Source organism: Siniperca chuatsi, linkage group LG11, assembly GCF_020085105.1.
Source record: "Siniperca chuatsi isolate FFG_IHB_CAS linkage group LG11, ASM2008510v1, whole genome shotgun sequence".
NCBI classification, from domain to species: domain Eukaryota; kingdom Metazoa; phylum Chordata; class Actinopteri; order Centrarchiformes; family Sinipercidae; genus Siniperca; species Siniperca chuatsi.
This window is the reverse complement of record NC_058052.1, coordinates 12,783,603-12,801,445: the sequence shown is the minus strand read 5'-3', so window position 1 is coordinate 12,801,445 and position 17,843 is coordinate 12,783,603. Positions and strand designations below refer to the sequence as shown.

Sequence of the window (17,843 nt, the reverse complement as noted above, 5' to 3'; positions counted from 1 at the left end):
ACGGGGCACCAATATCCTACTGGTACTCTCTATTGGATGGCATAATGCAGGTGCACTGAGGTCAAAACATTAGTGTCAGATTGGATACAATAACATTAATCTACTTTAAAACCAAATCTATCTATGTATCCTCATTGCACAGTTAATAGCTTTTGTCATTTAACCTAATTTGGTTTGAAAAAGTATGTCGTTCTCTGAAAGCCAAATGCATGCTGTAACCGGAATTTAGATGCCTCTCCTCTACAGGACCGAGCAAATGTTGTTTTGAGATAATTGAGCCACCACAGTATATAAAATATTCATATTATATCTGATGGACTTGGCTCAGGTTCATTTGGATCAGTCTGTCTGTCTGCAGAGACCAAAGCAGGCAGTGACAGTGATAGGGAAGGAGTTATGGTTCGGTTTGTGGGGACTGGAACAATTGGCAGTGGTTTCCTGCTCCATAGGTGGAGGCAGACATGAACAGCGATGCAACTGTAACAGACTGTTGACCTCTACCAGAGCACCTGCAGGGCGTGATTATTGAGTAACGAGTCCCTGGTGAGAATACCAGCCTTCCTGGCAGAAGTTCTCCATGGGAGGCTGCAGCTGATTTGGGTGATACAGTAAATGCATGAAATTACACTAGCTATTTGATTGGAGCTGTGCTTTTTGTTGTCCAGCTCAGTACACTATAATGATATGGTAAATTAATTTCTCCCACAAGGCTTTCTTAACCGGAGCCTGCACATAAGTTACCTTTATTATTGATTTGTGTGATGTTGTGTTTTGAACTGCCTTCAGTCACATTTGTTCTGATATGCCACTTATCTGTTTAATATACCTTGATATCTTAATATATACATTAATATATTTTACATTGAAGAGAAAGAAATTATAAATCATGGCTAAATGTAAATGTGCGGATTTGATTGAAGCTACTTTTTCTACCAGGAAGATATCATCTTGACACATTTTGCATATCTTTAGTCATTTTGTGGTACATTTTAGAAAGCTATTGAAGAATAATTGTGAAATACAGTGTGAAATACAGTACATAATATATGTAGACATTCACATGTATGTCTGTTAAACTCAATTTAACATATAGTACTACATATGCACACATAGCACCTATAAAACTATGGTATATTTAACCATTGTGACACAGTTGGTGATCATATTGATGGTCTGTGTCTTTAAAGCAGTGTTTAAATACAGTAGCGTGATGTAGATATGTAGTTAAAGTTTTGGCCCGACCCGTTGAAGCTCAATGGCAGAGTAACACAGAGAGAAGAATTTACAGGTCAGCAGGGCTCACAGCTGAGATTTTATGGCAAAATTTACACCCTGTGCAATTTTACAAGCAAGGGGAGGATTTGTTAACCCTTTGTTGAACAAAGTGGAATACGTTATTCTTCTTCTCTTCAAATTCATATTAATGAAATCCAGAGAGCCACTCTTTTGACACCTGTATTACACCAGGAGGTAACACGTTTGCCCAGTGCACAAGGCAATTAATCTTGTCAATGTCAAGTGCATTGGGAGGGAGGATGAAACAAAGATCTGACCTGATTGGCTGTGAAAAGGTCTCACATTTGGGCCCAGTTGGGATAGAGGAGGGTTACAGGGGGAAGCGTTTGGCACATGCAAGGACAGATGCACAGAGCTTTGATTTATCTGTCTGACTCTCATCTTTCCCAGAGAGCCCCAGTATGGCTACATCCATGGGTGTCCAGAATAAACACACATTAATTGGCCAATTAATTACAGGGACGAATACAGGGGGCAAGACTTTGAGAGGGCCGCTTTGATTGCACATTGTTCACTGGCTTTTATAGTCAATGAATGTGTGTGTAAGTTTGTGTATGTGTCTCTAAATCAGTGTATGTGTGTGTGTGTGTGTGCGTGTGTGTGCGTGTGTATACGTGTAAAAAGCTGATGTTCAACAAGGGGTAATGTAGGTCAACACATCCTCTGAGCATTAGATAGGCCTGCTATAGTTGGCCAGAGCATGCCTTCATTCACACATCTACAACCTCGTGACTTTCTCAGGAGACAGAGCTGTACCACACAGCAGGGACACTGCAAGCATTATACATGTCCCTGCCGCTCCAGTGTCAGAATTCATCAGGGCCTTGCATCTCCTTGGCCTGTGTCTAATACCGCTCCAACATTTTCAAATGTTGTTTCAATGTCCGCCAGGTCATAGCAACACTAATGGAGTGTCATGTGTCAGATAGGGTCAGCTGGACCAAATTCACTCAACTCATTGAGTTATGTCAGTGGACAGGAGGTGACTGGCTCCTGTGACTGTTCTAGGTATCGCAGTCCACACCATGGCTTCAGTCATCCAAACAATGGGATTTCTCTGGCTCCAAACAGTCTAGTAATATACAAAGACACTCTCCTTTAGGTCAGTTTAAGGAGGAGACAGAGTTTGAGAAATGCTGAGAATGTAAATACCTTTAAAAGGGCATTTTGGATCCAGGATGTTTGGATTGAAGCATGCTCCGAGTAAGCTCTATCTACGTCTGCTGTTTCCTTGGCCAAGGGGAGGGAGGGGGACACAGAGAGCTCAGAGTGCAGGGGAGGGAGGCTGGACGGGGAGGAGATGTAGCCCTGAACACTGCAGAACACAAAGGCGCGGTAGTGGGAGGCTGCATCACTTACAGCACTCTGTTACACCCTGCCAACCATATTCTGATTCTTCACACTCTCATCCTGCCCGCAACCAATTTAGATACGTTCATCTGTGTCCACTTTAATGGCATGCCAGGGCGCACAGCATTTACAGTGGCCTGATATTATACAGATGGTAGTGTGTGGGACCTTAGTGTAATCTGTAATGTGTGGTGAGTGATATGAAGCATAAGACTCGCCGAAGGCTACAGTACCCGGAGTGAGCGCCCTGTGGATCTTTGCACAGTGTATTCTCTCTGACCTCAAATATTTGGTTTGTAAAATGAACCAGGGTTTATTCAAAGTAGATTTTCAGCCTCTCCTATTCAGTTGTTGGATAGTGCATTAATGAAACACTCTGTATCTGTAAACATAGGATGGGAGCAATCTGCTCCGGATGAATAATACGGCCAAAAGTCCAGATGAGACTGTGAAATTTCTAAGAGCCAAGACTAATAACAGCATCCATTAGGAGATGAGAACATTCAAGAGGCAATGCTGGCCCAGTGAGGAGCCAATGCAATAGGCACCCAGCTTGCATGGAAACCACTGCACAGACATTCAGCTGATAGGTGGGAATTGAGCTCATAGTTTAATATAGATTTATCATCTTTACCACATAAAAATGCAAATTCAGATAATATCATCAGCCCTCTTTCCTCTTCTTAGGAGTTGTTAAAGTCAATGAGCTCTTAAAACTCATCGCTGAAGACGTGGTAGAGACGTGGCTGTTGTAAAGAGCTGTTCTGAGGCTCCCTTGGGACTGCCTTGGCTTAGTTTCCATAGACATCCACTGTCTGCATTTCCTGTGTTTGCCTTTGACTCTAGTGTTTGAATATTGTGGTAGTGAGGTTTTGATGTTTACTGAAATAGCCCTATGATGGTTATTTTAACCAATGATATGCTGCGTTCTATGACTGGGTACCCTTGTAACGCCACTTGTGTCCCTTTGTTTTGTGTGGCAGTTGAAAAGAGGCATAATGCGGTATGAAAATTATTGTCACTCTCTCTCGCTCTCATACAGTCTCTTGCTCTTGTCTATTTCCTTCTTCTCTCATCGTTGTAAGCCCTCTACAGAAAAATCTCCTTTACGGTATTCAGTGCCTAATTGCCAGACTGCCTAATTAGGGATGTTACCCAACACACATCACACATTCATGCATTGAGGACATCTATCCTCTCTCATAGAGAACTTACAGTCGCCTCATTGGCTCTGTCCCCCACCATGTACAAAATTTGTGATGAAGCTAGTTTGCCATCTAGTGGCACATGTACAAATCACCATTTAGTCACATGGGATCTATGATTGAGACTCTGTGAGGAAAGCCTTCATGGAACGCTTTAGCCAAGAGACTATAGGTGCAATCTTGGCCAGCTGAGCTGTGTCTTAAGACGGCTGCGGTGTCAGCCTTCTCTTTATACGTCCCTGAATATTTAGATGGCTGGGAGTTAAAGAGAGCATTGTGTGCCAGTCAAAATGGTGAAAAATGCTAAGCTGCATTTGAGCCCCTGCCAGGCAGCTGTCGGCTTTGCCGTTCTCTTCCTGCCCCGGCCGCTCCTCTTAACCCTCAGTAAACAACTGGAACAAATCCTATTTTATTGAGGCTTTTACCAAGTGCAAGGGATCTCTCCAAGCACCAGTGCCCAGGCATTTTCTGAGCTTGTGCAGTGTCCTAAGATGGCATCCAGCGAGGGCAGTCAGAAGTAGGGAATTTGCAATGTCTGTCTCTAATTGGATCCTTAATCAGAAGCAGGTGAGGCCGCTGTCTCTGCAGTATGTTTTGTGACATTTCATGCAAGCAGTACAATCGATACTTACCCCAGAAGCGTTGATAGCTGATTTGACACAGTGAAAACGGGTTTGGTGAGACTTCTGTCAACTGCAGCATATGGAGCTGCATGTTGTGAATTCACTGAATATTTGTCTGCTTCTCCAGCTGATACTTAGCTGATATTATCAAGCTAACGCCCAGAAGCAGCTGGGCTGATGTAGTGTACATGTGAGAAAATAATATTAATGTAGGTGAAGCTGAGAATATGCCTATTGGATAGTTATTGTCTTATAAAGTAGAGAATCACAATGAATACTGTAGATTTTCCACCACTTTTCTGCTCTCTATTTGGAAAAGTGTAGTGCAGTGTATGTAATGGTCATAATTATTCCTAATATATTACTTAATAATAAGACACATACTGTAGTTGAACTAAACATGATGAAAGATTTAAGAGGTTGCTGCAGAAATGTTGATATTTTAGAGACCCTTTGTGCATACTTGATGCTGTTTTTTCCTAGTCTTCCTGATTCTTATGGTTCATGTTGCAAATTTTTAAATGAGAAATCAGAAAGTATTTGCAGGGGGAAAGGATGACATTTCAGAATTAATTACAGAATAAATTAGCTTTCACTGGCACTGTGAGTAATTTTATGTATCTTGTCTGAATCTGGATACAACTAGGTTTGACCGAAGGACTGAGGGGATCAAATGCATCTGGTTGTAATGTCTCAGTACTTTTTTCCATCTTTCACAGGCCAGGAGCAGACAAGCATTTTCACTTAGGAATAAATATTGTGACAGGCTGTGTTGTGGCAAACTTTCTCTTACTTGCGTCTGTGTGTGCATGCAGCATGTGCACATTTGTCGGTCTATGTTTGTGTCTTTTTTGGGTGTGAATACACAAGTTCACACTTCTGGATGCCCATGTGTATTTTTGGACAGTCCAGTTCCAAATCATCCTTTCAACACTGGTGTGGAAAGATGTTTTGTTTTTTTTTGTCTTTGGCCCCTCACTGTACTGCCAAAGTACACCTTGCACACAGACAATAACAGAAAACCCCATACCACCTACTCTTTGTTCTGTGAATTGTTAAACGACATGAGGATATTATGAGGGTTTATCATTGTCACTGTTTTGTACACATTTGTTTACCAAGCAAATACAGCTGCTTTCTCATAAGCTACATAGTCAATTCCAGTTAAATGCAGTACAGCAGTTAGACAAAAGGCTCAGGTGGCCTGAGCACATGTCCCCAGAGGAAGAAGGGACTCAGCTCAGGCAGAAAGAGTGGGAGTGGCATGTGAGTTTTTCAGTCAAGAAAAGGTCATCTCTCCCATGAGCTACATAACATTGTCGCAGACCAACTTGGCTTGGTAATGTCAGCTAGTTTCCCCTTCAGGACATTAAACTTCTGTGTCACACGTGAGACAGGCAGAGGAAAGAAAAGCAGTATAGCAAAAATTTCTGGAGATTAGTCAGTCAAAAGCCATCTAGCGTTGGTATCTGGGGTGTAAACAGGCTACATTTGGTTAAAAGTGATGAATAAGTGGTTATGTACAATGCGTGACTTAGCAGGAAAATCAGGTTTCTCCTAAACTTCAAGGCCAAAACCTCACTAAAATGGTCATATTATGGCTCATACAAATACAGTTTAAATTTGGATGTCAAATAAAACAACAGAATGGATTTATAATTTAGCAGAGAATGAATGTAAATAGGATTTATTTTGAGAGACCAATTAGCAAAAATCAAAGATGAGATATTATGTTTGAAATTCGATAAAACTTTAAATGTTAAAATGAGTTCAAATTGATTTACCTACTGATAGCTATATATGCATATAAAAGGAAAAAATCATTTTGTCCCTCTATGCTGTGTGTCAGGTTTGAGTTGGGTAGTCCTGTGGTGTTTATTTCAGAAGGCTCCTCCAGCTTATCTGCTGACCCCTCTTGACAGGGGCATTTGTCAGGTGGATTATGTGGCTTTTCGATGGTATATCTGCTTTATTGCTCAAAATGTATCACGTTCTGGCCTCTCCATTTTATGCCACTGCGTTATCCCAGTATGGGTAGTCCGACATGGAATGTTACAGAGAACATGTTGACATTTGGGATAAGGATTATGGAGTCATCATAAAGAGTGCCTCTGCTGTGTGTCACTGTCGCTGTTGACTTTGCTCTCAGATTGAGGCTTGTGTTGCAGGACTGAGCTGGGCCCCATGTCTGTGCTTTACTTTTACACTTTACAACTCATAGCAGAGTTGGGATCTCTGTGGATCAAGTCAGAAGTTCAAAATAGGCTGTCATTCTACTGAGGCCTCCTCCTTACCCCAGCTCAAATGTGTACTCACTCTAGCTTTACTAGCACCATTATTGAATTGGTAGTTAATGTGGAGTGCCTTTCACACTTCTGTTATATGGTTTGCAGATGTTAAGAGTGAAATAGATAAATAGCACTTGTGAATCTGTGTTTGGTCTTGCCAGCCCATCTTTTATTCACTCGAGAAGCTAGTTAATCTCCCACTATCCCTCCTTTCCTCTCCTTCACAATCCCTTCATCTTTCTCCACCTCCTTCCCTCCCTCTCATCCCATATTTCCTTCCTTGCCTTCCTCTATCTCTCCCTCCCTCTAATCTACTGCAATGACCTGAAGGAGGGCTTCACACTGCAGCGCTCAAATAATAATCAAGCACTAGGATGTTGTCAAATTTATAGGACACTGAGCGTTGCATAGCAACAGAGATTGCCAGGGTGATCCAACAGGCACTGGAAGTTGGGTGAGGGAGAAACAGGGCGAGTGACAGGAGACAGGAGAAGGAAGGAGAGATGACAAGAAAAACAGGAGACAGGAGAGAGGGATGAGATGAGAGTAATAGAATTATGATATTATACACAAAGGGGCAGATAGATGAGAGATGGAGAAACACAAAAGGAAAGTTAAGGTTGGCTTAGCTGAATGAAAAGATTCACAGATACTGCTGGCTGGTCTTGTGGGCTTGCTATTATACTGTTATAATTCAAGTTATAATTATCATCATGTTGACATATTTTACTATGGCATTTTGGCATACATAGGTGGTGGTGTTAAGTTTAAAAGTGATTTGAATATAGCAGATCAAAATAGCCATGTAACTAATGCTCCAAGTCTAGCTGCAGGCTGCTCTTTTGCTCTCTCTCAAGGAAAACATTCTTTTGTTTTGTCATCACACATTTCTCTGTTTTTCTCACGTCTTTCTTTCTTTTTTTTTAAGTTAAAATCCTCAGTTTCAGTTTCCTGTTCATCCTTGTTGCCTAGAGACTGCTTTGGACTGCATGTCACCTCTTGTCTTTCTTCTGGTGTTGTGTCTCTACCTTCTTCACCAGAAAAACAATAAATAAGCATTGTATATAGTTCAGAATTGCTGGACTTTGCTTGGAATCTGGGAAATTAGCAACGTATTCTTAATCATTTGAATGATTGTACTGTTGACAATGACAACAACATACTGGTTTAGTTTTAGCATCAAACGTATCCTCACTGCTCTCTGACATGAAATATAAATAAATAATGTTTAGTATTTTTAGTTTAGGTAATAATAGGTTTTACGTTGGTATTCTTAGCAGAATTATTTCATTAATGTAAATGTGCTTAAACATTGGATGCACTGGTTTCACTTAGATACTCTATATCCATTAGGAAAGGTTGTTGCAACATAAACACAAAGCATGATTTATTGTAAAAGCTGGATATATTATATGATGTTTTTGTCCTGATAGTTCTACAATAGGCAGAAAAAGTAGATGTTGACATTGTGAATGCTCTCCACTGGATATACAACTATTGGTATCAAGGTTAGATTTTTAGCTTGTGGCCATAAGCATTTATTGTTCTCTGCAATGACAACACACCAACAAACTGTTTTTGTAAAGTAATTGCAGAAAAAAAAATCTCTAAGATTCCTGAACATGATTATAAAATGACCTCAATTCAAAATGTCAGAGTATCCCTTTAGTTACACTTTTACAAAAGTCTAAGAGGTCCAAACATGACATTTAGAATTGATCAAATCATTGAAATGGCATTAAGACAGAATTCAACTAAGAACCCTGAGTTAATACTCTGAAACACTTCACACACTTACTGCGAACTGTTGCTGTAGTATTTGGGAGCTCATGGGCACTATGGTGGTTACTGGCATCTTGATTATCTCAGTATTCCAGAGCCAGTATGTCCCTTCAAAGGCAGTTACCTCACTGTGTCACCGGCAGGTGTTTCAGTTTGGAGAGTCAACTGAGTGCAAACGGTGATGACAGCTATGCTCCAGACTAATTATTTCTTGTCACTGTGCACAGATTTGTTGGGGATGGTGTGCTAACCAGAGGTCCGCTGGACAACAAAGTGTCAGTCTAACCCCAAGGTCACCTGGTGTAGTCTTTTTAATGGATTGCTTTATTGTGAAAATGATTGTCTGAGCTGTTGGTGTTTATACATATTGAATGAATATGTTGTCAAAGAATAAAAACTCTGACTTGGACACCCCAACCAAGTTTATCCACACTCAGCTAACTCAGCTACACATAGCTAATATTGAGATGTGTGTCCACCCCGTTTATGTCAATGTAAGGGTAGACTAAATATTAGAAACACCTCTCAGTATACGTAATACAATTCAGCAACACTCCAGCCTCCAAATGACCATAAAGTAGAATCAACACATCATCATAAAGGTAATATTTATAGCAGGGCCGTTGTGTTGCAATGCACTAGTTTTAGGTAGGTGTGCCTAATAAACTGGCAAGTGAGTATTAACCCAATGTGAATTATATTTTTTTAAACAGTAGGAAATGTTTCAAAAACAGGATTTTCAGATGTGAAAATAAAGTCCTAAGCAAAATCATTATTAAGAACAATTTTAGAACTTGTAGGTGACTGTGGCAGTAAGCTTCAGGCCTAAGTTTAATAATATGGAGTTAACCCCAGATCGTTACTGATCGTTGTTCTGACTTCATTTGTTGAAAACTGAGATGTAGAGTACCACTATTTATTTTGATGATAATATGCAAATACATGGACATACAATTAGTATGCACTTTGGTGTTAAAAGAGATTTAAGGGCAGATGTGAGGAAATAACATTGAAAACTGCATAATTCATGACCTGCTTGGAATAATAGCATATGAAATATTCATTAGCTAAACTACTTATCTATGTAATCTGCTTTTGTTGTCGAGTTCAGGGGAGAAAGGGCAGCAGCAGGGGCTAAGGCTAGAACAAACAGTCTGATCTTTTTGCAAACGTAGCAATGATTCAGTGTCAGTCTATTCATTATCAGTGAAAGAGGAAAAATAACACCATCCACCCTCACCAAAACGCTGTCTTTGTTTGTGAGAAATAGACCTTTTACACAAAAGTGATGCGTTTTGAATCTACATATAAGCACCCTGGTGCACGAGCACTCGAATACTTTGGCTGCCACTCTGGCTGCTCTTTTTTTTGCCACAAAGGTAACCAAAAACAATTACATTTCAAAGGTGCTGTTCCTACACATTAACTCAAGTCGACATCTTCCGGCTCTTCTCGACGTGGCACTAATTTATGCTCACATCTACATTAACACAGATGATCAAAAGCCGCTGGCCAAGGCTTTGTTGGTACATCAAACAGCATGAACAGAGGAAAGCATGCAGTTCCCAAGAGTAGGCAACACTGGTTGCACTGTGTCATTATTAAGGTTAATATTTACTGTGCTACACCTTGGCTTCTCCTGTTTTCATTCTCCTGTAATCTGTGGACAACACACAAAGAACCACACAGCATATGAACATGAGCGCGCATGCAAACAGATGATTAAAAGCAATAGCTTTCAGTGAAGTTCCTTCCTTTGTCTTTGTTGCAGGCAAACGCACATGTCAAAATCGACCCAGTTAATCTAAGTCTGCGTACATGGAGTGTCAGTTGGGGGCGTTGTGATGCTCTACTCATCTTTCAGCACCCAGTGATCCTTCTTTCTCCACAGATCTACACCACCACTAACTCAGCGGAGGAAAGAAGTGTTTTTGTGTCACCCGTACTGACACATACAGTACGAGAGAAATACAGTGTTTCAATGTAGCAATTGTGTCAGATGATGAAACTCCTATTAGAAAGAGGTAATCATATTTTGCCGTAATACAGATATCTGCATTGTCTCATACTTCTGTCGTTGATTACACTGCTGTACAGTGAATTGATATTGGCCAGAGTATTACCATCTCCTAATTGAGTTGATTTTACATCCGTCTTGTGTGTGTGAAAGCCAGCTAATTCCAGGCACTCCTTATAACACAGAGCCAGTGATGCTCTGCCAGTTTATAGGATAGCTGTAAGGACATCCACAGAGCTTTATCCTCTTTTCGCACGAGGACATAAACCCTCTTGATGTAAATTATACCAACTTTGGTTTGGTTCAGATAGCATTACATCTCATTAAGATGTCAGCTTTTTAAGACTCACAGACTTTCAAGCACTAAGGCCTTTTGCAATTCACAGAATGTCACAAAAAAAAAAAAAAAAACTCAGCGTTGAAACAAGCAAAATGGCTCAAAATGGTTGCTTCCTTCTGACCTTGTTTTGCAATGCTGGACAGCACTGGCTAGCTTGGCCTGTCTGCTGCTGTATCTGCTCCGTGGGTTGATTGATGCACTGAGGGACTCACACAGCTGGAAAGGAGGCAGTAAACCAGAGGAGGGAACAAAGACAGTTGGCCACACTGGGTGCAGCAATTAAGCTGTTTTCTTGTTGTTAATTAAACGCAAATTAGAGACTGCGGCAGGAGTTGCTGTCTAGCCTTAATTGCTGGCAGCATGTATGCCCAGTCACACCTGTTGTTGCATTTTCACTCACTCATCTTAATCTTTTTTTGTGCCTTCCTTAGGGACGGAGAGGAAAGGCAGGGGAGCCTGGACCCAGAGGCCTGCCTGTAAGTGAAGTACAGTAACACCGACACGCACACACATTTGTACTGAGATTTTTACATTTTGATTTAAGGTAAAGAGATGAACTCCTTCAAACCTTGAAATACTACCAATGTCTTGTTTAACTGAGAGCTGACACATTACAAATGTTACAAAGTTGTCATAATTATAAAAGCAAATTAAAGCAAACTGTCAGTCAGCACAGCAGACATGCAATACAAGATTCAGCTTAAAAAGAGCAATCACACTCTTCATAGTGAAATATCTATGTAAACTTTGTGCATTAATTCCATGCTTAGGCTGTACTGATCTATTCAAAATCTTCTCCTATTCTCCCAAAATGCTACAAGCAGGCTATGTTATTAGCACAAAACCACAAGGGGTATATTAAGGTAGCACTTGAGAATGCTTGTATTGATGAGTAAAACAAGTCTGCCTTTAAGGCCCGTTGACTCCTTAAATTATGGTCTTTTCCTCAGGCGTCCAAACCAATCCCAGACACTGTTTGTGTGTTTGTGTAGTGACCCACACACTAAAGAGCACAAACACCACGATGCGTTAAAGGAGACAGCTTGTCAGACTCTTAACTGCTCTGATGTCAGGACAAACAGGAGTATTTAGGCATCATGTAGCTCCAATGCATTGGGTGTCCAATTATTTTCATGCACTGTTGCTCTGATTACACTCTTGGTCAGGACATAGGGTTTGTCTTATTTAATTTCATTCAGATATCCAGAAAGATTCTGTTATGCTTCTATCACCGTTATGCTCAATAGGTTCAGTTATCTTTAGTATAATTGAGTTACTCACTGTTAAACCTCTCCCACGTGATTAAAATAATCCCCTGCCTCCTTACTAACTCATAAAGTTGTAGGGCACAAAATCGTAGGACAAAAGAAAGACAGGCTGGAGTAGGTGTGACATTTCTAAATGGCAATGTCCTGATGATACCCTTAGCATGTGCCAGCTTTGCCTCCGTCCCCTGGTATTGGCATTTATGAGTCACCTGTTTTGCTGAGGTAGATCTCAGGGGCAATATCATCTATTCAAAACACACACCAGGGCATCACTCTCTCTTGTCCATTGGCAGCAGGACAGTGCTCGCAGTTGAGGGGTTATTTTTCAAAGTCAAATTAGCATTGCACAACAACAGGAGAGTCTGTGAAAGGCACACAACAAAGATAATCTATAGACTGCCGGGGGCCAGCCACGTCTTTATGAGAGCTAACATTAGTGCAAAGGTTAGGAAATATAATACAACAAGACTTTGATGTAAATATGAATATTTTTCAAGTAAGTATGAGGAAAGGCTTTAGTTGTTTAATGGGTGATGTTGAAAAATAAATAACATACGTACTGTTCTTGAGTATTCATACCCTACCCTATCCGTACCCTTTTGTGACGTGAAATCCTTTTATCCTTTCTCTGTGTGAAAAGACTGTTTCATTGCTTGTAATTGCAGGGTCCCACAGGAAGTGATACCTTGACACAGGAAGTGTCAAGGTATCATTATTCTTCACAGAACAAAGTTCTGACATGTGGCATTTAAAGTAGATTTGAGCTGTCTCCCTGTTTGATAAACCGGCCCCTACCTGCACTTCTAGCAAGGGTGAATTGTCAAGATGACAGAGCAGTGTTCATTGTAGCAGTCCTCCAAATAGGTGAGAAGTTTAATCATCTGCACTGTCTGTATAAAGATGTACTATGTGTAACTAGTTGTTCCAAGAAGCCAGCCCAGATAAGTCAGACATATGTGTGACCAGACCAATGTCCATGACTGACATTTTTGCATTTGAGGTCTGGAGCAGATCTTCCTCGTTGGAAAAATGGCATCTTTCAGTCAATTGTAGCCTATCTACTGTGCAAGTTGAATAGCTGTTCCCACCCTGCACCTCCTGCAGCGCAGCACAGCATGACTCAGTGCTCACACTCCAAACAGACAGATGGCCATTATGTACAGTGCTTTTGCAAAATGGGCCTGCAATCATTTTCATGAAGCCCAGGGGTGCTGTATCTCACCAGAGGCACACGAGATATGCGGTGTAAAAAATTCTCAGACATGGACCTCTACCAGGTCTCCCACTGTCTCTGTTGCTACCTGCTTCTTTCACAAACTCAACCCCCACGCTCTCAACCCCCACGCTCTCAGCCCCCACCCTCCACCCCCCACCCAACAAGCCTCCAGTGGCCCACTTGTGATCATGCTGAGAGTGAAAGCTATTGTATAGTGGACAACCTCTTGACCGCAGCTGTTCGTTTGATGTATAGGTGCGTTGTTTGCTGGGATGTCTGCTCAGGCCACAGAATTCCTCCTGCTCCCTCTGCCCAGAGGAAGGAGAAGTGTCAGCTGGCCAACCTTGAAAAGAAAGTTGTCTGTATGAGGACACACTTATTATACCTCAAAACAAATGGGATTGCTGTAGGTATACCATAGGTGGAGGCACAATGGATAGTGGTTTTGTTTGGATGAAAAATGACATAGCTTTACCGTGTCCTAGTAAGTCAAGTTTAAGAATAAAATGACACACAAACAGAGGTTACCTTGATTAAGTTTTCATGAGTTTTCTGTAATTGGCTGCTGAGTTGCAGCTTTATTATCTCACTTGAATCGGTCTCATATTATAAAATGAAGCTGTAAAACTCAAACCTACACTTGGCAAAAAGGAAAATAGCTCTGAGATTGTGGGTTCAGCATAATTTCTGCAATTGCTACTTCACTTTCATAGGTCTTTTGTTTAATAAATGACTGAAGGCTTTGAACACTGAAAAAAAGACACATAAAGCTATTTCCATGTAACAAATAGTTATTGTATAACAGTGTGTTTTAAAGTTTCATGTTTTTTGAAAAAGTAAACCTGTAGGCTCACTGTAACTTACAACATTAAAGTGAATTCAGAATGATGAAAGGTAGAGTAACACCTCCAAGTGACAAAGCCTGCAGGAGACCAAAGCTAGCCATTTGAGATTAAAGGTTGCATTATGATTACATAATAAGATTAAAGCATTTGTTTTAAGACCATTGAGTCATGCTGATGTCAGTTTGAGATATGGTAGTGAGAAACATTGTTTCAGTGCTCTAATGCTTACATTAAATGTGCATGCCAGCCTTGCCCTTGCCATGAATCAGTCATGCCCCTGCATTACGGATACATCTTTACTTTGTCATTATAAATTCATGCTTACTGAGGATGACAAGAAAACTCTCTTGTCCCAGAGAATCACTTCATGTTTTAATCTGCTAAATGACACGAGTATAGTCATGCATTTAACGTTATTTACACAATCCAACATGGTGAATTGAGAGAAGCTAAACCGTCACACCTCAGAGAGCAATGGAAAGTAACAGTTTCCATGAGTAGTAATAATTGAGCAGCATCAGGGATTCTCCCTACTTCTCAGTGGCCATCCTTGTGCATTTTTTAGCTTGGACAAAACAGACGGAAGTTAGACTAAACTGCAGCTTGTGTAACATCTGTGTGAGCGGAGCCCCCTCTCACTCACTCAGCAGAGTGTGAATGTTTTAAAGTGAAAAAAAAAAGGTCTGTGCGGTGCATGATGTGCCGGGAAGATGGCGTTCTCATGAATCACATCTCCATAACTGTATCTCCCACTGACAGTCTCAAATGGGCTCTGACAGAACACTGCAGATATTGATGGAGAGACGGAGAGGGATGCAGACAGGCTTAATTGCAGTTTGATGACTCGAGGTGCCTCAAAGTCAACATCACCCACAGACTTCCACAGGTGGACTAGTTCCCTCTCCTATACACGCTGGGCTTTCTCATTGTGTAAATACAGTGATAATCCAAATAAATACTGGCTGTGCTGCAGTTAATCTCATTTGAAAGGTTTATTAACTTGTTACACAGCCCTCCGCCAATAAATTGACTTTGAATGATCTTCCATGGCGATCTAACAATGATAACGACAGAAATATTTTGCCATGAGTCTATGCCAGAATACAGCAGACAACATTTTTACAACAAGTGACATCCCGGCCAATACTAACTTTCTATCAGATATGATTTACATTAAATGTCAGTCATAACTCAGTGCAAACTGCCTTAACAATGGGAAACCATTTTCTGTGTACAGTATAGCATTTGGTTTACAGTTACTGTAAGGTAGATACTGTATCGTAAACGGCCGTTGTTAAGAAAAAGGCCTCTGACTGATAGCATGAAAACAGTGATGTAGTTGGTAAGATTATGGTGGTAAAATCCTGAGTTCCCATGTGGTTGATAAAGCTGTACAGAATTCAATTAGTACTCAAAGTCAATTTTGCCACTAGTCCGTCCTCCCCGCCTAAAATATTAATAGGACAATCCATCTGTTCATACATGGCATCAATCGACTGACTTAATAACAGCTCATAATTTGGACGAGGAAACAGTGACTATATCTCATTAAATGATCGGTATCACAGCGGCTGTCATTAGCGAGTCGAAGGAACGGGGGAGGGGCTGAAACTGAATGACAATTATTGTCTGTTGGGGTCCAGGCGCTACTAAGGAGGATGCAAATATGCTGCAACCTTTCTCAGATGTCTCTCAGATTGCTAAACAGATGCTCCATAATGTCTCTCAGCACAGAGTATCTGAAGCGTTCCCTACAAATCTTCACACATGTCATACAAAACAACAACAATCTTTGATGAACAACCCTTTTTTTTTGCTCTCTCTCAAAAATATCACAACAGGGGAGCTTTAGCGTTATTAAGCGTATCAGGAGATGTGACACTATGCATTTTCTCCTACTACAAATGCATTTGGTTAATTATTTGCCACATTTTTACTATGTAGTTAAAATGATAGCTGATAATTAGAAAGTGGGAAATGTGATGACTCCTGCGTATATGTATATAAAAAACTTTGAATTCTATCACAAATCTTTCACTATTTGTCTTGACCAAGGTGCAAGTAGATTCATTTTACAGTTATATTTACTTCTTTACTTCTCCACATAACTAAAAGGAAGAAATCTTATTAAAAATACTCTGAGGACAGCTCACTAGCAGGCATAAAGTGCCATCTATTGGCAGACAGGAGAATGATTTTAACATGAAAACGTGGAAATGTGCTGCAATGCAACAGGGGCTTGAGTTTTTCATTATCCTGCTAGACTTGTGACAGTGTTTTTTTCCTACCATTATTATAAACTTTTTTTTCTGATATGACACAGTACTGTATGTTTTTCTGATTACTTATTCATAACACCTGCCCTTGCCTAAGTTTCACTCTCTGGGCTTTCTGTCTTTTTGCCCTGTCTTTGCTGTCAGTCACTGTCAATAATCTGCACTGTTCACATGCAGGGGGAGAAGGGTGAGTCTGGAGTCCCAGTGGAAAAAGGGGAGAAAGGAGAGAGAGGAGAACCCGTACGTATTTTCCTGCAGTGACATTTACAATGCCGTTGTGTTACAGAGTCATTAACCAAGGCCTCCTCCCACAGGGTCCGCCAGGTGCAGAGGGGGCCAGCGGGATGAAAGGACAAAAAGTAAGTCACATCAATGTCAAGTGTCATTCATGATGATTCCCTCTATTTGTGCTCCCTGAGACTCAGCCTGTGTGTGTGTGTGTGTGTGTGTGTGTGTGGCGGGGGGGGGAAGCTGTGGAAAGCAGAGAAAGAGGTGGTGGAGATAAGGTAGTTCAAGCGATATAATTGGTATCAGAGGCTAAACATTTTTAGTCAGTTATCTTCTTCAAGTGTGTTTATCCTGCAATGGTCTTTGAAATCATCTAGCAGCAAATAATGAATCTGCAGGTGATTATTTCTTAGTTTTTACAGTTGCTCTTGTTTGTAACCCTTGTTTTTGTAAGCATGATTCAAACCATTGTCTTGTTCTGTCTGTGTGAGTGTGTGTTTATGTCTTTTGTCTTTTGTGGTTGTACATGTACACATAATTTTGAAACCCCTGCAGTTTGCACAGAACCAAGACTAGGGTTTTCAGTTTTGCCCTTATGTCTATTATTTAATTATCTCAGTTTGTCTGTTTATCTGTCACTTAGCAGAATACTGTATCAAAAAAAAAAAAATTTAAGCAAAATCTCTAAGAGAGTTGGGCCATGTGTCAAGGAAGAACATGTTATTGTTTGTGCAGACAGTCCCCTCATGTGGCCATTTACAACACACTTTTTACATTTTCCAATAACTCCTGGCTTCTGAACTGTGAGAAGCCTAACTCACCATTTTCACAGATTCACACACACTTCCTGCGAATTTCATCCAATCGTCACCAAAATCGGTACACAACAAATAGGTAAATGGTTTCCGAATTCTTGTGGGCATTGCTTATTTGGCATATATTGGCAACATTCTTGAATGCACTGCAGTTTCAACCAAATTCATATGAAAGGTGCACATATCAACTTTGGGCAGCCCTGTTGAAATTTGATGACATTTCACAGCAACGCAATAAATTTAAATGGCCTCAAGTTATAATTCTACATTTTTCACAATTCAGCCATGGTCAAA

General features: G+C 40.7%; 1 protein-coding gene across 3 annotated transcripts in view; it reads left to right on the top strand.

Moving 5' to 3' along the window:
• LOC122884682 (collagen alpha-1(XIX) chain-like) overlaps nucleotides 1–17,843 on the top strand; it is a 98,295-nt gene that overhangs the window by 42,555 nt on the left and 37,897 nt on the right. For all 3 annotated transcript variants that reach the window (XM_044214910.1, XM_044214909.1, XM_044214912.1), the window contains 3 exons: nucleotides 11,333–11,377; nucleotides 16,684–16,746; nucleotides 16,821–16,865. In XM_044214910.1, the coding sequence (XP_044070845.1) occupies nucleotides 11,333–11,377; nucleotides 16,684–16,746; nucleotides 16,821–16,865 (153 nt within the window). The remainder of the gene's footprint in view (nucleotides 1–11,332; nucleotides 11,378–16,683; nucleotides 16,747–16,820; nucleotides 16,866–17,843) is intronic.